The sequence below is a fragment of the Panthera tigris genome, chromosome D1 (assembly GCF_018350195.1).
Source record: "Panthera tigris isolate Pti1 chromosome D1, P.tigris_Pti1_mat1.1, whole genome shotgun sequence".
NCBI lineage: Eukaryota > Metazoa > Chordata > Mammalia > Carnivora > Felidae > Panthera > Panthera tigris.
The window spans coordinates 9,753,786-9,780,364 of record NC_056669.1 but is presented as its reverse complement, the minus strand read 5'-3'; the positions used below and the strand labels follow the sequence as shown (position 1 = coordinate 9,780,364).

At 37.6% G+C, this 26,579-nt stretch overlaps 1 protein-coding gene across 1 annotated transcript in view; it reads right to left on the bottom strand.

Moving 5' to 3' along the window:
• Positions 1–24,447, bottom strand: part of SIK2 (salt inducible kinase 2) — a 118,089-nt gene extending 93,642 nt beyond the window's left edge. Inside the window, exons 1-3 of the mRNA XM_042959471.1 lie at positions 24,230–24,447; positions 5,294–5,410; positions 2,841–2,904 (exon numbers count right to left, since the gene is read on the bottom strand). Coding sequence (XP_042815405.1) covers positions 2,841–2,904; positions 5,294–5,410; positions 24,230–24,364 — 316 coding nt within the window. The 5' untranslated portion in view covers positions 24,365–24,447. The remainder of the gene's footprint in view (positions 1–2,840; positions 2,905–5,293; positions 5,411–24,229) is intronic.
• Between the last annotated feature and the right edge of the window lie 2,132 nt (positions 24,448–26,579).

The window sequence follows — 26,579 nt, the reverse complement described above, 5'->3', positions numbered from 1 at the left end:
CCAGGCAGGTAAAGAACTGGGAAAATCTGATCAAAACTGGGAAGAAACATTAACCATTCACAACAGATTCAGCACTGACAGAGACAGGAGAATTAGAAGACATGGACATTACAAGTTACTAAAACTATACTCCATATGTTAAAAAAAGACAACTAAAGACATGGTAGATCTAAAAAAGAAAAAAAACACAAGGCCTTAGTCAAGCTTACAGAGCAGGAAACTGCCACGTGTGAGATGAAAAATACACTGGATGAGAGTGACGGCAAATTAGACATCGTGGAAGATTCGATGACTTCAAGACCCGGAAAGAGCAACTATCCAAAATGAAACAAAGAAATTTTTTTTACAAAGCCTTTACAAAGGAATTTACAAAACAAAGGCAAACAAAGGAATTTTTTTAAAAACAGAAAAAACATCATCAGTGAGCTGTAGCCTACAGCTGTAGGCTGTATACAGCCTAACAGATGTATAATTGGAGTCTCTAAAGAGAAGGAAACAGAGGTGGCTCAGAAAAACTGGTCAAGAATGTAATGACTGAAACTTTTCTGAATTTGGTGAAAGCTGTACATTCACAGATCCAGGAAGTTCAATGAACAGAAGCATGAAGAAAACCACACAAAGTCATATCACAACCAAATTGTTGAAACCTGTAATGAACAGAAAAAACTGGAAAAGCAGCCAGAGAACAGAGGCACATCACACACAGAGGAATAAAGAAAAAGACACAGCAGGTTTCTTGTCAGAAATGATGCACATGAGAACACAGTGGAGCAACATCTTTCAAGTACTGAAAGAGAAAAACCCAAGCTAGAAATATATACCCAATACAAATATCTTGCAAAAACAGACAAAGACTTTAGACATACAAAAACAAAGATTTCATCAGCAACAGACCTTCATTACAAGAAATGCCAAAGAAAATCCTTCCAACAGAAGACAAATGACACCAGATCAAGGTATGTATCTACACAAAGAACTGAAAATGAAAATGTGCATCTCTATAGAGGGATGTAGCAATGATGAGTCCACTAGGAAATATGTGAGATTCAAAAAAAATTTTTTTAAATCTTTATTCATTTTTGAGAGAGACAGACAGAGCGTGAGCAGGGGAGGAACAGAGAGAGAAGGAGACACAGAATTCGAAGCAGGCTCCAGGCTCTGAGCTGTCAGCACAGAGCCCGACGCGGGGCTCGAACCCACAAACTGCAAGATCATGACCTGAGCCAAAGCTGGACGCTAAACCGACTGAGCCACCCAGGCGCCCCGGAAATATGTAAGATTTTAAAAGACAATACCGAAATCTCTTTAAAACATAACTGACTTTTTAAACAAAAGTAACAACACTGTATTTTGTGTTTTATAAAATAAGGGATAAATAAAATGTCTGAGAAGAACATAAGGCCAGGAGATAGAAAATAAAAGTACAGTACGTTAAGGCTCATACCATATGTGAGGTGGCAAGTCATTACTTGAAGGTAGACTGTAAGTTAAAGACTTGTACGTAAATGTTCAGAGCAATTCATGTTTAACAGCCAAAACCAGAAACCAACCCACGTGTCTATTAACTCATGAATGCATACACTGGGATATATTTATATAATATAAAGCTATTTCTAAACTACTTAGCAATAAAAAGAAATGATATGTTGATATACACAACAAAGTGGATGAATCTTAAAATAATTACACTGAGCGAAAGATGCCAGACAAAAAAGCGTATACTGAATGGCCACATTTATATAAAACTCAAGGAAGACAGAAACTAACATACAGTGACACAAAACAGATCAGCAGTTGCTTGGTGGTGAGGTGGGCCAAGAGAAATTATAGAGGGGCACAAACGAACTTTGGGAATTACGGGTATCTTGGCTGTGGTGATGTGTGTGTGTGTGTGTGTGTGTGTGTGTGTGTGTGTATGTTATGTGCGTGAAAACTTATTAAATTGTACATGTTAAATATATGCAATTTATTGTAGGTAAATAATTCCTCACAAAGGCTGTTTAAAAACCATTTTGGATTTAAATGGGCAGGTCAGGGGCGCCTGGGTGGCTCGGTCAGTTAAGCATCTGACTTAGGCTCAGGTCATGATCTCATGGTTTGTGGGTTCAAGTCCCACATAGGGCTCTGTGCTGACAGCTCAGAGCCTGGAGTCTGCTTCGGATTCTGTGCCTCCTTCTATCTCTGTTCCTCCCCCGCTTGCACTCAGTCTCTCAAAACTAAATAAACACTAAAAAAAATATTTGTAATTTTTCAAGGGTTAGAATGGATCATAAAACACAATTAATCAAATACTCTCTTAACAGAGATAAAGCAACCAAGTCCCAGAGAGGTGTAGTGACTGGCCCAGGGTCTTAGAGCTACAGTTGGGAGCTTTCTAAACCGTATGATCCACAACAGCAGGAACCATGTTATTTAGGTCACCACTATATCCTCTATATCTAAAACAATGCTGGGACGCAGTAGGAACTCAGTAAGTATTTGTTGACTAATTTTGCCCCTGGAAGGAAAGGTAAAAAATGAAGATAAAAGGAAACATAAAAGGAAAGAAAATCCCCCTTGCAATATGAATCCAAGTTTCCTCCTGTCTGTGATTCTCCCTTCTCTCTCATGCAGATGACAAAATTAAGCAACAGCTTTAAAACATAAACATCATGAATACAAGAGAATAAGTTATATTCCATATCTTTGTCATACTGAATATTTTATTGTATTCTAATCCTTAAAAGGTTCTAGTTACCAACTCTTAAACGAGCAGGAAAATTAACAGAAAATACTACATTCGTGAAGATTAGTGACATATTCAAATTAAGAACAAATTTAAAGAACAGTGAAGTGCTTACCAAAAATCTCTCCATTTTTGGCATATTCTGTCACAAGGTACAACATATTTTTGGTCTCCATTACCTATTGATAAATAATTCCATATTAGTCTGACAGGAAAGGATTTTAATTCTATTCTAATTCAACATTCTATGGAGTTACTAAATAAAACTACTAGTAAGAGTACCCAAGTCACGAATAATTCAGGAGGTGGCAAAGTTTACACGACTGACGGTATCTTTATGCTAACTCTTCTGTGAAAAATCTAGGTCCTTTCTCTTCCAGGTTTGGCCCATGGATCAGAGGAAGCAGCACTGCCCAGGCACCTGTTAGAAATGCAGCATCTCAGGCCCCACCCCAGACCTACTGACACAGAATTCCCATTTTAACAAATTTTTTAAACAGAAAATGTGATTGTTACACACGTTCAAGTTTAAGAAATATTAATATAGATAGAAGGAGCTTTGAAGATCAACTTTTTATCACCTCACAGACTTTTCTAGCCTTGTGCTATCTGGTAGACTCTGATTGAGGAATAATAAAATAGAGCTCAGTTTATCTGGCCTATATCCTAAATAATCTGGCACAATAGGATGTTTCTCCTACTGTAGTGCCATACTGTTATAAACTACTGTTATTTTAAAAACAATGTTCAAAAGTTTCTTCATAACTTCATTGCTGTACAGTTTTATTTAAATTAGTTTTTCTAGGTTGGAAAAGGAAGCGTGTCAGTGTCATTGACTTGCTATTTCAAACTATAATGAGCCAAAAGGAAATGAATTGATAAGTTCAAAATGAGTGAATTTTAGATTTTCTGTAACACTATCTTTTAATGTACTGGCACAAGCTAATAGTGAAAATTTAACTGTCATCTACTCAAAGGCTGAAGACTAATTTTGCTCTAACATGTAGGTTTAGGACTATTCCCAATCAGGCCAGAAAAGAGCTATCTACAATTTGCATCTAAATAAGCCAAATAGTAAGTCAATTTAACTGATTATTTAGCTCAAATAAAGATGGAATTGTGTGAAACTTGGTAGTTGTAGCCTCAGTTTAGCTTATGGTTCATCAGACTTCTAAGGCTGTGATTAGTTTCTTGTAAGTATTCTCTTTAGGAATTAAAAAAAAAAAAAAAAAAAAAAAAAAAAAGGCTTAAAGGGAGAAATACTGTGATGTAAATATGACCTAAGGCGCCATGTGCAGTTTTAGAACTTTGGAAATTGTTTTGAGTGGCACATCATAGTCTGTCATTCTAATGGTAACACTAATGGTCTCCACGTCTCCACGCCTTTTTAATTGCAAATCTCTATCAATAACCAATTGTCTAGCCAGACACGTATGTACATAGGCATGTACATGTAAATATATACACGTACCCGCATATGTTTATATGAACATAAAGAGACACAAATTACATACTTGTGCTGTATAATTGTATAAACACATTATATACATGATCAAGTGCACACAAGAAGATAAATACAAAAAATACACATAGTTAGACGTTCTGGTATTTTCTTATGCCCCAGGGACACTTGTGCTAACCCATGTGAGTATACACAGTGGTATACACAGTATTAGCTCTCTGTAGGGGGGAAAACAAAATGGCCCTGACTTGTGAACAGCTTCCTGTGGTATAAATACTCCCACCATTGCCAATTTTGGGCTACTAACATGATATTAATTGACTCACAAAACTTCTGAAAATGTTATAGATATTACAAGCCAGTACAGGCTGAGGACAGCAATACCACTGGGTGCACACATCACACCAGGGAGACACAAGTCATAGGCTAGCATAGTGTAACATTTTAGCTTAAAAATAGTTTTCCGATATAAAAATTCTACATATTAACAAATAGAAATGTTAAAAAAATGTTTTGTATTACATTGTCATTCTTCAACATGAATTACTCTTTAAAAATCGGACAAAATCTTCCTTTTAAAAAACACAGCTTATACTTTAAATGGGTATAGTTATTTTACAAAATTATATCTCAATAAAGTTGATTTTTTTTAAAAAAATGGCTCATTTACTTTATCTGACAAAATAACCCGAACAAAATATACGACTTGGTTCTAAGTATTACCAAGTATGCCACTAGGTAATATGCTATTTTAACCTTTGTATTTCAAAAAACATAAAGTGTTTTTTTTTTTTAAATAAGCAAAACTGCCATATCCCCATTAATGGTTCCACCACCAAAAGACAACAGGCTTAAGTATCAGAAAAGCAAAACTACAAACTTTTGAATTAAATACCTTACAGTCTGAGAGACAACTTAAAATTAGGCTACCAGTTTACTTCCTAGTTTTTTATTAAAATACAGAAAATGGGTGTACCCAGCTTAATGAAACCATAGAATCATCTTTTTTTTTTAATAGAGTGAAAAAACTCACACAAAAGAGAAAAATGATGTGAAAGAGAGAATGGGTTGTGAGAAGCATGGAGAAGAATAAGGTTAAGTCCTACCTGGTAAAGTTTGATGATATGAGGGTGGTCTAACATCTTCATTATTTGTACTTCTCGGTAGATTTTCTCAAGGTTCACTGCATCCAGCTGAGATTTATCTATTATTTTTATCGCCACCTGCATTCCGGACACAAATAAATACAATTAGTATGTGATGGTTAATATTTTCTAGTTAAGAATCTTTTAAATATAGGACACCTGCCTCACCCGCTCAAGCTCTGTCCTCCCTCCTTTCAAAGTAAACAAACATTTATAAAAAAATTAAAAAAAAATACAGCACCCCTGACACTTTGCCTGTAGGTTGCTATGACAACAAAAACTAGTTTAAATTCAATGCTCATTCAACAAATGTTTCTTAAACATCTACCACATGTGAGGCACTGCGGTAGATTTTGTTTAGGAGTGTCTTTAGTGTGCCATGACAAATAACCCTGCAAAGTCGCTTTAATAAAATATATTTCTTTTAGTGTAACCATAATGTTTTACTCTACTTATAAACTGAAGAAATAAAATCTCAGCAGCTTCAACCAGTTATCTCGCTGCAAAGTACCTCTAAACAAATGATCAGCCTAGTAGAAGGCAATTTCTGCTGTATTGAAACAATTTTTCTAGAAAAGTGATAGATTCCAAAGAATGTAGACATAGCTTTGGTTGGGCGGTGGTGGGGGAGCTAAATATAAAGTATTAAAATCAATTTATATGAAAGATACCAACTGGATTCAACTTTAAAAATCGAAGCACAGGGGCACCTGGGTGGCCCAGGCGGTTAAACATCAGACTCTTAATTTCAGCTCTGGTCATGATCTCTCGGTTTGTGAGTTAGAGCCCCTGCACTGCCACCCCCCTCCCCCATCCTGCTCACAGTGTGGGGCCTGCTTAGGATTCTCTCTCTCCCTGCCCCACCCCTCCCCTCCCCACCCTGTGCTCTCTCAAAATAAGTAAACTTAAAAAAAAAAATTGAAGTCCAAAAACCCATCTGTTAGTAATTACACTAGCTTTTCACTTCCTTAAAAGAATCTGATTTTTAAACAATGTAGCCTCTTTCTAGCGTAACTAGATAAGAACTCAAACCACTCCAAGGTTAATAATTTGAAGGAACTGCATTTGAAGGTGAGTAACTAGGTAGTCAGAAATCAAGAATCATGTACTTTTTTCTACGCAACCTAAGAAGAACTAATTTTTTTAAGTAAATAGTAGCTATTTGGTTAGGAAATAAGCCATCCTGATTTAACTAAAATTTTCAGATCAGTGGGAACCACCCAAAACTTGATTATAACAAGTTCTGAACAAACTCTAAAATGCACTTGGAGCACCTGGGTGGCTCAGTCGGTTGAGCATCTGACTTCGGCTCAGGTCATGATCTCACGGTTTGTGAGTTCGAGTCCTGCGTCGGACTCTGTGTTGACAGCTCAGAGCCTGGAGCCTGCTTTGAATTCGGTGTCTCCCTTTCTCTCTGCCCCTCCCCTGCTCGCTGGTGCGCTCTCTCAAAAATAAACATTAAAAATAAATAAATAAATAAATAAATAAATAAATAAATAAATAAAATGTACCTCACATTCTACCAAAATGTATTCTGAACATAACTCAGTTTTATGTTACTTTTCAAGGCAATTATTAATATCAGTTACTGTATGGATATAATAGTTCAATACTCCTAAGGTATCCAAGAAAATAGGACTGAGCTTGTCAATTCACTTAATTCCTTCAAACTCCTGTTTATACAGTTAGTTTTTTCTTCTTTCCTATGGCTGATTTGTCCTTTGCTCTTGCCTTTTAAAGCTCTACTATAAGGTTTATTTCTTACCCTTCTGGATTTCTAATCTGCTGTCCACAGCTTATTTCCTGATTTGAATTAATTGTAACCCAGAGAAGAACTCAAGCCTCCTAGGGGAAATCAGATTACTAAATATAATGTATCAAATTAAATTTATTGCTGAAGAAGAAAGGGGGCAGGTCCCTCTCTAGACAGTAAAGTGCGTCCATTCTGTGATAATTATTTTGTTTGATGGTATATTATTTATTTCTACAATCAAAATATTCTAGCAAGTAAAACATGCTAAAATATGCTAGAGAAGGAGACTGATCAATATTGTACTTGATATTAGGGACATTACTGGACCACCTCAAACCTAAATAGATTTAAAGCGACCCCCTCCCTCCTCAATCTTACGATACAGTATTATCAGTTACTTTGGGTAAGTGCTGCCACATAAAAGGATAAGTATGTATTTTAATTTCCCCAATATTATTCCTTAGGAAGGTAATATGAAGTTTCACACATGCTTCTTTTGAGGAAAATGTCTTGTCCTCCATTTCTAGAGGATGTCTAGATACCTGTACCCACACCCAACAAAAAACTTTTATAATGAAATGCGTTAGAACCAGCTAATAAATAGAAAATGAGTATCTTGATTATAATAGCTTTAACATTATGTTAAAGAAAAAATTTAGACACTAAATTCAAATTAAAGCAAGGTATTACCAAGAGATACCTCATACTCTTTTGAAATCCTGGCCTCCAATAATGAAAAACTGAAAAATATATAAGGTATGTAAATAAACTTTAATAATAATTCATAAATCTCAGGGGATGCCTGCATGGCTCAATCGGTTAAACATCTGACATCAGCTCAGGTCATGATCTCACGAATCCTGAGTTCAATCCCTCCATTAGGCTCTGTGCTGACAGCTCAGAGCCTGGAGCCTGCTTTGCATTCTGTCTCCCTCTCTCTCTGCCCCTCTCCTGCTCATGCTCTATCTCTCAAAAATAAACATTCAAAAAATAAAAAATAATAACAAGTCATAAATCTCATTATTTAACTTTTCTCAACCAAAAAATTCTTAAATGAAAAAATATCATTCTTTCTTCTATTTTGTTTTGTAAGTATATGGACCACATGTCTACACACTTACAGCTTTAATCTGTGATCCCTTCCTTGTAAGGTTGCTGTAAGGATTATGAAAACATAAAGCACTAAAGAAAAAGTAGAGCATGTGTCAGCATGCTCCTTTTAATTGTTAGGAGTAGTCTAACTGCTACTACAAGTAGACCGCAAAATGTACAGAGATTCCAATACAACAGAAGCTTATTTCTTGCTCATGTAGCACAACTGGATGGGTGCAGATGCCTCCAAGCAGGTTAAAGGAGGCTTCACCACCCTTAAAGCCTTCCACAGTTACCCCAGGACTGTCTCCATCCCAACCTGGAGACAGAAGGAGAGAGAAGGAGAAAAAAGCTTGGGGAGCCCTCACGATAGGTTTTTAAGGGTTGGGCCTGAAGTGGCACACATTATTTCTATTCACTCCATTGGTGAGAACTCAGTCACATAACCGTATCTAAATGCAAAAGAGGCCAGGACACAGTCCAGTGATAGGTCCAAGAAGAAGAGGAAACATTGGATTCTTGGTGACTAGCTAGCAGGCTCTGGCATATCCTTCCAGGTAATTTCTTAACAATGGGACTCATTACCAAGTACTTCCCAGATAATAATGATCATGAGTTTCACAACTGTACAGTACTTTTTAATTTCGCAAGATACTTTAACATATTTTATCTCATTTATTTCTCAACTTTGTGAAGTAAATGGAAAAAGCAGTGCACCCATGAGTAGATGAAACTGAGGTTCAAAAGATGTCACGTATCTACAAAGGTCCTAAAGCTCAAGTGAATTAATGGGGAAAAAAACACAGGCCTTCTAACTTCAAGTTCAGTCTTTTTACTTTTTTTTTTAATTAAAAAAACATTTTTTTAACATTCATTTATTTTTTGAGAGACAGAGGAAGATGGAGCGTAAGCGGGGGAGGGGCAGAGAAAGAGGGAGTCACAGATTCTGAAGCCGACTCCAGGCTCTGAGCTCAAACTCACAGACTGTGAGATCATGACCTGAGCTGAAGCTGGATGCTTAACCAACTGAGCCACCCAGGTGCCCGGAGTCTTTTTACTCTTTTAAAGAGCCTATTAGACACACATTCACTGAGCACCTGTTGTGTGCCTGGAATAATGCTTAGTATACAAAAATCAAAGAGATGTGATTCCTACCCTCAAGGAATTTAATAGACCTGTGAGAACAAACAGAACATGTTTTGGAAAACAAATTTTATCAACAAAAAAATCTGCACTTGGGGATTTTCCCAATGTGTATAAAAGTTCCAACATACAAAAAGGTTGTGTCCCAACAGCTCATTTAAAAAAAAAAAAAAAATTATTTTAACGTTTATTTATTTTTGAGACAGAGAGAGACAAAGCGTGAACAGGGGAGGGTCAGAGAGAGGAGACACAGAATCTGAAGCAGACTCCAGGCTCTGAGCTGTCAGCACAGAGCCCGACGCGGGGCTCAAACTCATGAACCACAAGATCATGACCTGAGCCGAAGTCGGACGCTTAACTGGCAGAGGCACCCAGGCACCCCAGCCAACAGCTCATTTTAAAGATAACTAATAACTTAGAATTCTGGGATCTTACTGTCTGCATCCCTTTTCTACTTAGCTCTGAACAAAGTACCAAGGACAAAATCTGCATGGTCACAACAAAATCAAGCAAGGGACTCTAAATTGAGGGATTCCTTTTTTGTTGTTATTCAACTAGCCAAATCCTATATATGCATCAATGTATTTTTTAAAAAATAAACCTTGGGGCACGTGGGTGGCTCTGTCAGTTCAGCGACTGACTGCGGCTCAGGTTATAATCTCGACGTTTTTGAGTTCAAGCCCTGCATCGGGCTCTGTGCTGACAGCTCAGAGCCTGGAGCCTGCTTCAGATTGTGTGTCTCCCTCTCTCTCTGCCCCTCCCCTGTTTGCACTCTGTCTCTCTCTCTCAAAAATAAAAAACATTAAAATAAATAAATAAACCTTTAGTGAGTTATAAAGATAGAAAAATTTATATTCCTTCTGCTAGGAGACAAAAGGAAGGTTTCCTATACAATTCTGGAGGGCTTACATATAACACTGAATATTCAACCTCAGAGGTGGAACAACATGAATTAAAAACAATAAAATACCTAATAAGTTATGTAGACTATATCTCAAAAAATACCTCTCATTTCCTCCTATATTTACAAAAATTAAAAAGTAAACACTCTTGTAAGCTAAGGCTCAATAAGATGGCCACTTTTATACATTGCTGGTATAACCATAAAATAGGTTATAATTTTTCTGAAAGCAATTTGACGTTTTTTATCAAGAACCTTAAAAATTATCCACCCTGAGGGAGTTCTGGAAAGATGGTGAAGGATCCTGAGCTCACCTTGTCCCACACACATACGAAGGTAACAGCCATATCTGTGCAACTACCTTTGAAAACCACCTAAACACTGGCAGAAAAATCAGACAAGGGATTCACAAAATAAAAGGATGTAAGATAGAATATCATAAACATAAAATGTGTGTGTGGGGGGGGGCAGGGGGTGGGGGAGAGAAAAATGTAGTGCTGTAAGAATGGGCTCAAACTTAAGCAACCATCAACTTAATATACACTGCTATCTGTATAAGATGTTTTTTTACGAATCTAATGGTAACTATAAATCAAAAACCTGTAACAGACAAAAAAATAAAGAGAAAGGAATCCAAGCATAATACTAAAGAAACCACAAGGGAAGAGAGCAAAACAAGAAGGAACAGAGAAGAACTACAATAATAATCATAAAACAAGTAACAAAATGGCAGTACGTACCTACCTATTGATAATTATAAATGTAAATGGGTTATTTCTCCAATCCAAAGACACAGGATGACTAAAAGGATAAAGCAAGACCCATCTATATGCTGCTTACAAGAGACTCACTTCAGACCTAGAGATACATGCAAACTGAAAGGGAAGGGATGGAAAAAACATTTATCATGCAAATGAAAGCAAAAAGAAAGGTGGGGTAGCAATAGTTACATCATACAAAACAGACTTTACAATACAAACTAACAAGACACAAAGAAAGACAGTATATAATCATGAAGGGAACAATCCAAAAATAGGATACAATAATAAGTATTTAAGCACCCAACATGAAAGCACTCAGATACACGAAGCAACTATTAACTGACATAAAGGAAAAAATCAATAGTAATACGCTAATAGTAAGAGACTTTAACACATACATCAATGGACAGATCATCCAAACAGAAAATCAACAAGGAAACACTGACTTTGAATGACACACTAGGCCAAAGGGATCTAACAGATACATTCAGAACATTTCATCCAAAAACAGTGGAATACACAATCTTTTCAATTGCACATGGAACATTCTCCAGAACAGATAACATGTTAGGCCACAAAACAAGTCTCAACAAATTAAAAAAGAATGAAATCATATTATGCATCTTTTCTGACCAGAGGGGTATTAAACTAGAAATCACTCACACACACACACACACACACACACACACACACACACACACACACACCTGAAAAGAACACAAATATATGGAAGCTGAACATGTTACTAAACTGTAAATGGGTCCAACAATTCATCAAACAGGAAATGAAAAAATGCATGGAAACAAATGAAAATGAAAACACGATGGTCCAAAATCTTTCAGATGCAACAAAAGCTATTCTAAGAGGAAGGATTACAGCAATACAGGTCTACCTCAAGAAGCAAGAAAAATCTCAAATAAAAATCTATACTTACACCTAGAGAAGACAGAAAAAGAAGAACAAAACCCAAAGCCAGTAGAAGTGAAAAAAATAATATAGAGCAGAAATAAATGAAATAGAGACTACAAAAACTCTATTGCATCAAAGTGAAACCAGGAGCCACTTCTTTGAAAAGATCAACAAAACTGACAAACTTTTAGCCAGACTTAAAAAAAAAAAAAAAAAAAAAAAGGGCTCAAATAAGTAAAATCAGAATTGAAGGAGGAGAAATAACCATCAGAGAAATACAAAGAATTATAAGAGATTATAAAAAGTTTTATGCCAACAAATTAGACAACCTAGAAGAAATGGATAAATTCCTACAAACATATAACCTTTCAAAACGGAATCAAGAAGAAACAGAATATTCAACAGACTGATAACTGGCAATGAAATTCAATCAGTAAATCAACAACAACAACAAAACTCCCCCCCCCCCAAAAAAAAAAGTCCAGGACCAGATGGGTTCACAGGTGAATTCTACCAAACATGTAAACAAGAGTTCATAATACCTATGCCTCTCAAACTATTCCAAAAATAGAGAATAGGAAGGAAAACTTCCAAATTCATTGTAAGAGGCCACATTACCCTGATACCAATACCAGATAAAACACAATACAAAAAACAAACAAACCAACATACAAAAACTATAGACCACTATCTCTGATGAACACAGATGCAAAAATATTCAAAATATAAGCAAATCAAATTGAACAATACATTAAAAAAAAAAAATCATTCACCAGGGTACCTGGGTGGCTCAGGTGAGCATCTGACTAGGCTGAGCATCTAACTTCAGTTCAGGTCATGATATCACAGTTTGTGAGTTTGAGCCCTATATGGGGTTCACTGCTGTCAGGGCAGAGCCTGCTTCGGATCATCTGTTCCCCCCCCCCCCTCCCCGCCCCTCCCCTGCTTGCATTGTCTCTCTCAAAAATAAATAAATATTTTTAAAAAATCATTCAGCATGATTAAGTGGGATATATTCTAAGGATGCAAAGGTGGTTCAATATTTGCAAATCAATCAAGGTGATGCATCGCATTAACAAGAGAAAAGATAAAAACCATATGATCATCTCAAAAGATGCAAAAAATGCATTTAGCAAAGTACAACTTTCATTCATGACAAAAACTCTCAACAAAATAGGTTTAGAGGGAACTACTTCAATATAACAAAGTCCATATACTACAAATCCACAGCTAACATCATACTCAGTAGTGAAAAACTAGGAGCTTTTCCTCCAAGATCAGGAACAAGACAAGCATGTCCACTCTTAACCACTTTTAGTCAACATAGTACTGGATATCCTACTCACTGTAATCAGACAAGAAATAAAAGGCATCCAAATTCGTAAGGAAGGAGTAAAACTTTATTTGCAGATGACATACTTGAAATAGAAAACTCTAAAGGCATCACCAAACAACTACTACAACTGATACATGGATTCAGGAAAGTCACAGGATATATAATTAATATACAGAAATCTACTGAATTTCTATGGCTAATAATGAAATAGCAGAAAGAGAAATTAGGAAAACAATCCCATTTACAATTGTACCAAAAAGAATAAGATACACAGGAATGAACTTAACTATGGAGGTGAAAGACCTGTACTCCAAAAAGTATAAAACAATGATGAAAGAAAAACTGAACACAACAAACAAATGGAAAGATACTCCACGCTTGTAGATGGGAAGAATCAACATTAAGCTGTCTATATTATCCAAAGAAATCTATAAATTTAATGCAATCCCTATCAAGATACCATTATCCAAAGAAATCTATAAATTTAATGCAATCCCTATCAAGATACCAGTAACATTTTTCACAGACCTAGAACAAAAAACACTAGAATTTGTATGGAACCATAGAAGACCCCAAGTAGCCAAAGCAATCTTAAGAGAGAAAACAAAGCTGGAGGTATCACAATCCCAGACTTGAAGATATATCACGAAGCTATAGTAATCAAAATAGTATGGTACTGGCACAAAAACAGACACATACACCAACAGAACAGAACAAGAGCCTAGAAATACACCCAACAACTCTACAACAAAGGAGGCAAGGATATACAACGGTGAAAAGATAATCTTCAACAAATGGTGCTGGGAAAACTGGACAGCTACATGCAAAAAAATGAAACTGGATCACATTCTAACATCATACACAAAAATAAAACTCAAAATGGATTAAGTCCTAAATGTGAGACCTGAAACCATAAATATCTTAGAAGAGAACACAGGGAGTAATTTCTCTGACATCAGCCATAGAAACATTTTTCTAGATAGGTCTCCTTTGGCAGGGGAAACAAAAGCAAAAATAAACTATTAGGACTATACCAAATAAAATGCTTTTGTACAGCAAAGGAAACCATCAACAAAACAAAAAGGCCACCTACTGAATGGGAGAAGATATTTGCAAATGAGGTATCTGATAAGGGGTTAATATCCAAACTATATAAAAACCCCATACAACTCAACACCAAAAAAACAAACCAATTAAGAAGTGGGCAGAGGACCTGAATAGACATTGTTCCAAATACAACATCCAGATGGCCAACAGACAGATGAAAAGATGCTCAACATCAGTCATCATCAGGGAAATGCAAATCAAAATCAAAATGAGTTATTACCTTACACCAGTCAGAAGAGCTAAAATCAAAAAGACAAGAAATAACAAGTGTCGGTGAGGATCTGGAGAAGAAAGGAAACTTCGTGCACTGTTGGTGGGAATATAAACTGGCAAGGCCACTGTGGAAAACAGTATGGAGGTTAGTCAAAAATTAAAAATAGAAACACCATATGATCCAGTAATTCCACTAATGGGCATTTACCCAAAGAAAACAAAAACACTAATTGGAAAAGATACATGTAACCCTATGTTTATTGCAGCATGATTTACAATAGCTGAGATATGGAAGCAATGTAAGTGTCCATCAAAAGATGGCTAAAGAAGATGTAGTATGTGTGTGTATATGTAAAATGGATTATGCAGCCATAAAAAAGGATGAAATTGGGGCACTTGGGTGGCTCAGTGGGTTAAGCATCCAACTCTTGATTTTGGCTCAGGTCCCTATTTCATGGTTCGTGGGATCGAGCCCATGTCCAGCTCTGCGCTGACAGGGCAGAGCTTGCTGGGGATTCTCTCCTTCCTCGTATCTTCCATCATATCTCCAAATACGATACGACTCCACTCATAAGTGGAATCCAAAAAAACCAAAAACAAATGAACAAAAAGCAAAATCAGACCTACAGAGAACAAACTGAGAGGTGCCAGAGGGGAAGAGGGTGGGGCATTGGGCAAAATGGGTGAAAGAAAGAGGGAGAAACAGGCTTCCAGCTATGGAATGAATAAAACATGGAAATAAAAGTCACAGTATAAGGAATACAGTTAATGATACCGTATTGATGATGTAACGGGGCAGATGGTAGCTATATGTAGCATAAATGTAGCATAATGTGTAAACGTGTCAAATCACTAAGTTGTACACTTGAAAGTAATGAAGCATTGTGTATCAACTACACTCAAATAAAAAAAATTAAAATCAAAAGATAAAAGTACACTTATTGTGATGAACGCTGAGTAATGTATGAATTGTTGAATCATTATTAAATGCTACACCTGAAAGTAATAACACCATGTTAATTACACTTAAGAAAAAATCACACACAGCATTTAGCTTAAGGATTCTACTTCTCAGAAATTATTTGAAGGAAATAATCTAAAACGATGATAAAGATTTATTTGTAAATATGTTCAATGAATATTATTTGTAATATAGAAACAGAAACAGTAAGTGGGAAATAATTATTCAAGTTACAGTAAGCTTATATTATGACTGTTACACAACTATTATTAATAGTTCTTAAAAATATAGAGAAGTGCTTAGACTAAAATTTTAAATTAAAAACATTAGTATTTAGGGGTGCCTGGGAGGCTCAGTTGGTTAAGTGTCCAACTTCGGCTCAGATCATGATCTCATGGTTAGTGGGCTTGAGCCCCATGTCAGGTTCTGTACTGATAGCTCAGAGCCGAGAGCCTGGTTCAGATTCTGTGTCTCCCTCTCTCTCTCTGTCCCTCCCCAACTCATGCTCTGTCTCTGTCTCTCAAAAATGAACAAAAATGTTTAAAAAAATGTTTAAAAAAAAAACTGGTATATAAGTGAATTCTCAACAGGAGGTATGTATAAAAAAAGACCAGGGAAAATTAGATACAAATATGACAAAAATGTTACCAGTGTGTGAAAAACATTGGGGATTATTTTATTTTTCTGCTTTATACTTTTTGGAAAATTTTTCTTCAATGAGCATGAATTACTTTTCTAATAGGAAAAACAGAAAAAAATGAAATGATTTTATCACATATGCTAACTTCCCCATCTGTGAACTATCAATCATTTTATTTTCTAAATTCTGTATAAAATGGGTATTTCATAAAATTTAAACATTAATTAAAAGATTACATATAGAAAAATGTTTCCAACAAAGTAAAAGCAATGTGTATATAAGGAATAACGTGTAAAATACAAATTTGTACAGAAGATAAGCAATTAAAGGCAAGAGCAGAAAGGAAACAGTGTTAAGCTGATGGATGAAAGACATTTTTTCACTTTTCAAAATGCAATTTAATGGTAATGTTATCCTGTCTTTCTGATAATTTAACAAAAATTATTTTTCACTTCTCATTAAAGAAATATTCATCTTATCCACTTAAAGAAGCCACACATACAAAAGTAACTTTAGGGGAATTTACAAGGAAGTTACACAGTAAGAGCTATTCTTCTAGTAACAAATCAGAAGGGATCAACCTATGTTTACTGTCTCAGGTAACATTTGCCTCAGCACTATTTGCCACTAATATACCAATTGTATACAGTTCTTCTGAAGTACCAAAGAGCATTATTCTTACCATATAAATCTTTGAAATTAAACATTAAATGCACTTTACAAGCTTATATATCAAATCATGGGTGGAATCAGAACATTTGGCTGACAAGTCAACATGACTGAGTGGTCCCACAGTGAAAGGGTTTCTGAAAGCAGTAAAAGTCAGTAGTAAAACATGGAGTTCTCTACCTTTTAAGTTGAAATAAATTAGACTTTTTTCCAACTTAAAATTTGACTTTTAAGGTGTAAGAATTTATATAATGAAATAAATTCTCATGAAGATTTCATTTGACTTTTCTAATGGTGGGTAAGGAAAACAGATTGGAGAAAAGGTAAATGTCACTACATTTTTAGATCCATAGAAACTGAACCGAGGATTATCATGACTATAAAAGAAATGATTAAAAATACTCTATCTTAAAAATTATTTAAACAAATCAAAAAAATGACAACTCAATTTTAAAAAATGGGCCAAAGGATAAAAACGCAATTTACAAAAGAAATAACATATCTTATAAAAACCATGTAATTGGGGTGCCTGGGTGGCTCAGTCAGTTATTGTCTGACTTACGCTCAGGTCATTATCTTAAGGCTCGTTAAGTTGGACCCCCTGTCAGGCTCTGTGCTGACAGCTTTTTCAAGCCTGGAGCCTGCTTTGGATTCTGTGTTTCCCTCTCTCTCTGGTCCTCCCTGCCTGCCCACCTGCTCACTTTCCCTCTCTCTCTCAAAAATAAATAAAACATCAAAAATAAAATAAAACCATATAATCAAAGTAAATAAAAAATATTAAATCAGATATGTGAATTCGAATAAAAAATATTATTTTCCCCTATCAACTGAGAAAAATGTTAAAAATCAATATTCCTGGCAAATGATTTCTTCCTGGTGAAACTTAACAGGTGCTACTTTTCTAGAGGGTAATTTGGCATCTCATGCCGTAACATAGATGTAAGGACATACTCCTTGACCTAGGAAAGTACATTACCATGGGATTACTCTGAGGGAAAAATCAGATAAGCACACAGAGATAGATATAGATACAGATATATAAATATACAGGAATGCTTTCTGAAACATTATCTTAGAAAGTGAAACAGCAAGAGAGGGAAATAATCTAAATGTTCAATAATAGGAAATTGATCAAATAAAATACAGTCATATGTAAGGATACTAATTAGCCACGCTTTAGACTTTTTTTTTTTTTTTAACTTGGGGAAATGGTAAGTCATTAAGTAAAAAAAAAAAAAAAACAAACATATGTATAGACAATATCAATTTCATTACTAACATATAAAATATATGTGAACAACTAAGAGGATATGAACCAAATACTAATAGCGGTGATGTCCTGGTCTGGATGGTGGCATTAAAGATGTTTATTTTCTTCTCTTTTTAACAATGTCTATAATGAACATGTGTTCCTTATGTTATTGGGGAACACACATAAATACTATGCCTATCTAAGAGGATATGAACCAAATATTAATAGCGGTGATGTCCTGGTCTGGATGGTGGCATTAAAGATGTTTATTTTCTTCTCTTTTCAACAATGTCTACAATGAACATGTGTTCCTTATGTTATTGGGGAACACACATAAATACTATGCCTATCTAAGAGGATATGAACCAAATATTAATAGCGGTGATGTACCTGGTCTGGATGGTGGCATTAAAGATGTTTATTTTCTTCTCTTTTCAACAATGTCTACAATGAACATGTGTTCCTCATGTTATTGGGGAACACACATAAATACTATGCCTATCTTAGAGAAGAACTTAAATTTTAGCATCATTTTTCAGTCTAATTCATCCAAGATTTATCACTTTAACTGTTAAAGTGTTTTTAAATGTTTTTTAAAATGATCTTCTGATGAAATCCCTAAAAGTAATTGTCTTTTCATTCTTTTGAAAATCTCAAACTAGATATGTACTGGCTATTTCTCTTTGAAGGGTGAGAAAGCATTCTCCACAAACCTTCTGTATAAAGGCATATAAATACATTTAAAAAAAACCATTTTTTCAAAAATATGGATGTAGAAGGTGAAAGAAGTGCTAGGTACACTAAATAGCAAAGAATGATCTTAGTGAATTTCTGGACTCCAGTTGGCTCCAAGGAAACTGCCTCTGCCATCAGCAGTGACCCGTAAGTCATATGTCATCATATGAATCCAGGAAGAGAGGCCAGTTTCAGTCATTTCCAAATAAATGTTTTCTTAATTGCCTGATATTGAGAGAGAATTTCCCAGGAGAATTAGAATCAGAACACATTAAACTCTGTTAAAGTTAAAAATTTCTCCAGAATATAAAAATTTACACAATTTCTATTTTGGATGTTTGTCCCCAACTACTCCCTCAAAAGAACAGATCATTTTGAGCAATATTTAGCAGAATAATTTGCCAACTATTACTTGCCTGGGGTGCCAAGAAACTAGAGAACAGTTTCTAATAAAGCATATATATTCCACGACAAATGTAATTTTCGTTTCAACACACTATAAAGACCATACATAGGCCCAGATATAAATACTAGTGATAATACTATTTGGTAAAAACAAGTCCTTCTGTTGTACATAGTACTGCTGCTAAATATGGAATATTTCACCGCACAAGATTATTACTAAGACTATTGAGAGGAGTCTTAAAACTTTAAAGCAAAATATAAAATTCAAATGTATTAAAAAAAAGTTAAGTTCTCTTCTTCAAGAAATATTGTGATCAGAGTATAATATCTTCTCGTTTCTACCCTTGCTCTAAAAATGCAATTTTGATAATTTAACTATTTGGAAAGCTATAAAAATATATTTTAAGGTAGTACAGAATTATGCCTAAACTTAAAAGCCCCAAAATGCACACAGACAGCTTTTCAGTGAAAACAAACAAACAAACAAAGAAACAAACCAGTTTTCAGGCTGTCCTTGCTATCAGTTTTGCATTCCAGGTTCTCTTAAGGATAAGTAAGTAGCCCAACACTGAATTTCAGAACCTCTGTGAAACAGCTTCAAGATTCCACAAACCACACACTTACATGCTCTTTAGCTAAGCAATACAAGAGGAACGGTATTGAGGGAAATTTAATTATCTGTCACAGAAAAAATCTGACAATAACTAATGGTTATTTTGGGGTGGTGATATTATGGGTAATTCTTTTCATTATCTATACTTTAAAATTTTTCGATTATAAACATGATTGATTTGATAATACATACTACTTTTTAATGTGAAAATAGTATCTTCTCACTTGGTAATTTCCCTTCTAGGAATTCACCTCCAAATTTCACTACCCACTCCTGCTCCCTCCCCCCAGGAAAAAATGCACAGAGTTACATATACAAAGATTATTCACTGCAAATTATTTACTCTAAGTGAAAACTGGAAATTATGTAATGTTTAATAAGAAAATTGTTAAATAAGAGGATTCATCTACTAGGTGAAACACTATGCAGCTACTAAAAATATTTTATGAAGTTAGATATATTAAGCAAAATATGCTATAATGATAAATGGAAAAAAGGATACAATTTATATAAGTGTATATAGTATATGATCTCATCTATGGAAAAAAATTTTAAAGGCTAGAGGGAAATATGTCAAAAGAATGATTTACTCCCACTGGTGGAGGAATTACACATGTACTCTTTGTACACTATATGCTTCTTTCTATTTTTTATAGTAAGACTCTATTTCTTTAATACAAAACAAAAAAAAAGTTTAAGGGCACAAACAACTTTTCTGGAATTTTATTTAACAGACAAAACCAACAAAAAAAACTAGCCATACAATTAGAAGGAAACAATTCCTTGCTAGCACAGTATTCATAAAATAAAACACTACTCAAGGACACACACAGCATAGCAAACTAGCAACCACTATTGCCTAAAATAGTTTAACAGTCTAAATGCTATTATTCTTTTCCCATTATGCTAATTTTACAAAATTAGCTACTCTAATTCATAAACCACAAACCAACACTACAAAGCTTTTCTGAAGTATTATATTAGGAAGCTGGATTCTACCACCACCTGCCTTGCCTTTTGTGTGCAAAATTTACATAGAGATCTAACATAAGAATACTGCTTCAGATGAGAATGTAATTACATTTCTTAAACAATGTTAAGCTATTTGATAGATTAGACCAAAATGAAGATCTCTTTTTGTGTACTGATTTTTCTTTTCCTAAAAGGCAAACAGTCTTGGATCTCCCAAGCTGTGTAGAAAATACATCATTCTTCCGTGATTCAGAACGAGTGACAGAGAAGTGCCAAGTGAAAATAACAGGGTCCCTGGAGTGCCTGGGTGGCTCAGTTGGTTAAGCAGACAACTCATTTCAGCTCAGGTCTCGGTCTCAGGGTTCCTGGAATCGAGCCCTGCCTTGGGCTCTGCGTTCACAGAGCTGAGCCTGCTTGAGATTCCCTCTCCCTCTCTCCTTGCCCCTCTCTCTTTCTCTCTCTCAAAAAATAAACATTAAAAAAAATAACGGGGTCCAATTTTTCATCACACAGACATTTAAATTAAGTCCTAAAATTTGCTATGGGTTCAAACTTGGAAAACAAGACCTCTAAGTTTTAAAACACAAACTTACATTGATTTTAAGACATACTACATTGAAGAAATTTCTATAAGCGTAAGTACGATCATGGTATTTATCTGATATTGTTCTTTACACCACTTTAATTTCTCTCACTGTAATTACTGTAATACGTTCAGCAATGAGAACCTAAAATAATAAATAAAACGTTAAGGGTGCCACTAGCCATCTTATTTACAGTATTTGAGGTAGCTGTATTGATTGAAGACACAAATACTTATCCAGCAAAAGAAGATAACAAACACTGCTTTAAAAATCCTCATTAATAGTATACTTTAAGAAACAACTGTATCAGTGCTGTTGCTAAACAATTCTTAATGCAAATTACAGAGAAAGTTCACAGAGCAACTCTCCAAAACTTCAGATCTACAAGAACTTTTTCTCTTCACTACCTTCCTATTTCCCTCATTCCTCTCAACTTTAAAATCGCCACTCACACCAAATTACCAGGAACATGCACCCATCTTAAATTCACATTATTTGTTATTATATGTTAAGGGCACCTTTTTTAAAAACCTTTTTTTAAGTTTATTTATTTTTTTTTTTGAGACAGAGAGAGAGACTGACAGAGCATGAGCGGGGGAGGGGCAGAGAGCGAGAGGGAGGGAAAGAGCCAGGATCCCGAGCAGGCTCCCCACTGTCCGGGCAGAGCCCCACCAGGGGCTGGAACCCACCAACCATGAGGTCAGAATGTGAGCTGAAACCGAGTCCAAGGCTTAACCGACTGAGCCACCCAGGTGCCCCAAGGCCACCTTCTTTTGAAAAGCAAAGGGAGACAGGTGGGTTCTGTGGACTAGAAATTGAGCTTTTAAATTAAATCATTTTACACATGTATACGAGGATCTGAGCGATCTTTCAGGATCCAACCTGTGCCTTCAATTACAAAGGCATCGATCTCAGTATCTGATAGCCAAACCACCGTACTGCTCCACAGTGCCCCCTAGCTCCACCAGATTTATCAGTTTAAAAGGCACTCGGTTTAAACTGTCAACCTCAAGCTAAAGTGTCACTCACACCAGCTCCACATAAACAGTTCTTAAATCGATACCGTATTATCTAAATTCGACCTAATAAATAACAGCTGAATTAATTAAACTGTTAAAAGCTGATGAGAAAAAAAATTATGAACTAATGGGTTTGGAATTGAACCACATAAAAAATGTTCAGAAGTTCTGTAGACGTTTTTTTTAACGCACAATTGGTTCGATTTTTAGAGTCCGTAAGCAAGGGCTCATATACAATTAAAAATGCCTTCTTTTAATGTAATTTATGGGGAAAGAGCAAGGCATTAGGCCATGGTTCTTTAGAGGGATGGCATCAATTTCTTCATTTTTAGCAATGCTGGGATCAGGATTAAGTAATCTCATTACAGTCCCATTATTTATCATTACAAACTTAGCATAATTGGTAACAATGGTAAATTTGTGACCTTGGTCCTGATACCAAAAAAATAAGTCAGATTCGGAATCCCTCAGGACTAGTGGGGGGGGGGGGGGGACAAAAACTGAAGATGACATAAGGCCAGATGCCCCTACTTTTTGGAAATGGACTCCTTCACATTAAGCAAAACTTCCAAGAACAACAGCAACAAAAATGACTCAAGTTTTCAAATGTCCTTCACCTTACATAGCCATTCTGGGAAAAAAAAAAAAAAAAAAAAAAGTCCTAGGTTATTGCATATTCAAGCTGTAGTGCATTTGCACTAATAAGGGGAAAAACTGAATAGGATGAAAACCGGGTAGAAAAAAAAAATACTGAAAAAGGACGAAACTCCAGACCAACTACAATAAGGCAGGGTAGAGTACGTCAAAAACACAAGGTTTTATTCTAAAGAATGGTTTTGTTTCAACTGTTTTTCTGAAGTATTTAATTTGCACGTCTTAAAATAGAGACCCTGAGGAGAGCAGCTTGAGGCAGTGAAAGGAAGGGGGGCGGGTTAGGTAAGAACAGAGACTCGTGAGAAGATATGTGCGGTGCATTAGAATGTGCAGCGGAGGGGGGGGGGGATGCAGGATTCGGCGTCGGGAAGCAGTCGAGGGCTTTAGGAGTAGAGAGGCGGCCTCAGATGTGGCTTAAGGAACGCGTCTTCGCAGCCAGAACGCACACCTGGTAAAGGGACAACCTAGGCGAAGAAAGACCGAGCCACCGACTGTGCAAAAGGCAAGGGATGACCATTTTAACACCAGTTCTATTGTCTGGAGTATTAGATGGAAATGCCTCAGGCACGAGATCAAGCGAGGCTGACACCAGATCCGAGACGCTGTCGGGCAAAAGCAGGGAGACGAGATGGACAATGGCCGGCCGGGCATTCCCGGCCACCGGGGGCCCCCCGTCCTCGCCGGGCCAAGGAGGGGCGCCCCGGTCATGGGGGCCGCGCGATGCCCCGTCGCGGGAGTCCGGGCGCAGGCGGCCCCGTCCCTCGCCGCGCAGCCCGGGAGCACCCAGACTTCCCCTCCCACCCCACCCCCAGCTGAAAGCAGGGAAGACGCGGAACTTGGGCTCTGGAGCCGAGGCCACGGACCAGGTCACGGCCCGGGTGGGAGGCTCTGGGCGAAATTCTGTGTGGCCACCGAGGGCGGCGTAGAAAAGGCAAAGCCCCGGCTGGTCGGGTTACTACTGATCGGACGACACTCGACTCCCGGGGAGCGGGCCCCGAGCCCTTCGGCGCTCACCGACCCCCTGAACCTCCCAGGTCCTCACTGTCCCAGGCCCCTCGCCTCAGCTGGAGACCCGGCCCCCCCCCCACCCCAACCCCCCGCTGCAGCCGCCCCTCCCGGCCAACAGCTCCGCTCCCGGACCCTCGCCTCGGACGCTCCCGCCGAGCCCCGGGCCGCACCTCCGTCTTGGTGATCCGGTGCCGCCCCAGCTTCACCACAGCGAAGTTACCCTTGCCCAGCGTGCCCTCGATGTCGTAGAACCCCACCCGGACCGGCCCGCGCTGCAAGTGCTTCGGGCCATCCGCCATGACCATGCTGGGCCCCGCTGCTAGACACGGCGGACTGGAGCGCGGGCTGGCGGGCCGGCGGCGCGGCTGGGCTCCGGCGACGCCGCTCCGCTCGCTCCCTCGCTCACTCCCTCCCGCTCCGCAGGGCCCAGCCAGGCGCGCGCCGCCGCTGACGTGCGCCGACGTCAGGGGGCCGGGGCTGGGAGGCGGGGGCGGGCCCGGGCCTCGATTGGTCACCATGGCGACCGGAGCACCGCCGACGTCGGCGGCGGGGAGGGAGGGAGGGAGGGAGGGAAGACGGGCGGGGCCTGGACGGCGCGTTCTTTCCGGACTCCGGTGCCCGGGGTTCTCGACTGCCTCGCGGCTGCCAGGGGCGGGGTCGCCGCCTGGCCCGCCCAGTTCCTCGGCCACCCAGACGAAGGGCAAGAGCGAGCCCTGGTGGGCGGAACGGAGGGGTGCAGAGACCTGGCCCGGGTCTGCGGTCTCCTTCCCCTGCCTCGGCGTTCTCCGCCTACCTGGGGAGCTTCCCGCCAAAACCGCTCACCTGTGACTGCGTTTGGCACCGGGCAAGAACTGTGGCTGAGCGACGCGTAGCTCACAGGCTCCTTTCTTTGTATCCTTTTCTCGTCTGTTTTTGTAGAAATCCCTCCACCTTTTGAGGTCTCTGAGGAATCATTCTGATAGCAGCAGGGTCGCTTACAGACACACAGAATGTCAGCGTTTGCAAAGACACTAGAGATCACTTAATCCAGGGATTTGGAGCCTCACATGGGCTTCAGTCTCAGCCCGCCTAAAATGTATGCGAATGTTTGCTTTCTGGAGATGGTCTGTGGGGAGATGGGACCGTAGCTTTTGTCGGATTCGCAAACGTGTTGGTGACCCTGAAAAGGTTAAGAAATACCTGTCTAATCCAATTTCTTTTCAGATGATGAATCAAGCCCCAAAGAATGAAGGGAATTGCCAGGGTCATGCAGATCATGGTAGAATTAGGATTGCAAATCACCGCACACCAGTCTTCCATGTGGCGGCCCAAGGAAACAGGAACAATGTTCTTGTAATATTTGAAATATATTACATGGCGCCAGATCTTGCTTTCTAAATGCCAATCGCTACGAAAAGGAACCAGACTCTGAAGAAATGGCTGATTCGAGGTCAGAAAGATGGAAAGTATAAAATGTCCTTGAAGGTCTTGTGCCAGGGAGCAAGATTTTCGAAGAATGGTGAGCACACATCAAAAGGAAACGAGCCGGTTTGACGCTAACTCCACATACCAAGACCGGGACAATTAGAGCACCAGGAATGAATAATGATAAAAATGAAATTCATTGTGTCATAATTCAAAAAAGAATACACAAGTGCATATTTAATCTTAAACTGTTAAATAAATATAAAGGTGGGGGGAGAAATAACTTTTTGACAGTTCATGCACTGGAAGAAATGGTAGGAAATCACCATTTTGCAACCATTATAATAATAATTGATTCAGATACGGAATTCTCAATAGATTTAAAAATTATAAAATAGATGTTAAAATCCCTGAGACAGGATATTTACACACTCTCAAAGTATCCTCAGGTTTCTTATTCATTACAAAGTGACAAAATGGCACCTTTACAGTGGAGAAATCTGATAGACAACACCCTAATAATCAAAGTTAACGTCACCACTTATGGGATAAAAATGACATGATGTGCCTTCCGATGTGAGATACTGACAAGGATACAGTGTCTCTTATATAGTATCTCACTCAAAAATCCATGTTCTGAATCTAATCACAATGAAACAATTAGAAAAATGCAAATTAAGAGATAGTCTACTCATCCATTGGCCTATACTCAAAAAAAAAAAAAAAAGTCAGTGTCATGAATGATAAAGGCTGAAAACCCATTATAGATTTAAGTAAAGAGACTTGTCACTAAAGCCAACATGTAATTTTGAATTGTAAGAAACGTGCTATAAAGGAATATTTTCAGGACAATTGTTCAAATTTGAATATGGATTGTATAATAGATAATAGTTTTGTTTAAATGTTAATTAAGCCTTTTGAATTTTGTAATTGTGGTTATGAAATAGAGTGCCCTTATTAAGAGACACACACTGGAGTATTTTTGCTATTGTAACTTACTCTCAAATGGTTTAACAAAGATAGATCATGTGGCAAAATGTTCAACTGATAAATCTAGATAAGGGGTTTATGGTAGATATTGTATTGTTCTTGCAGCTTCTGTTTTAGTTTTTAAAT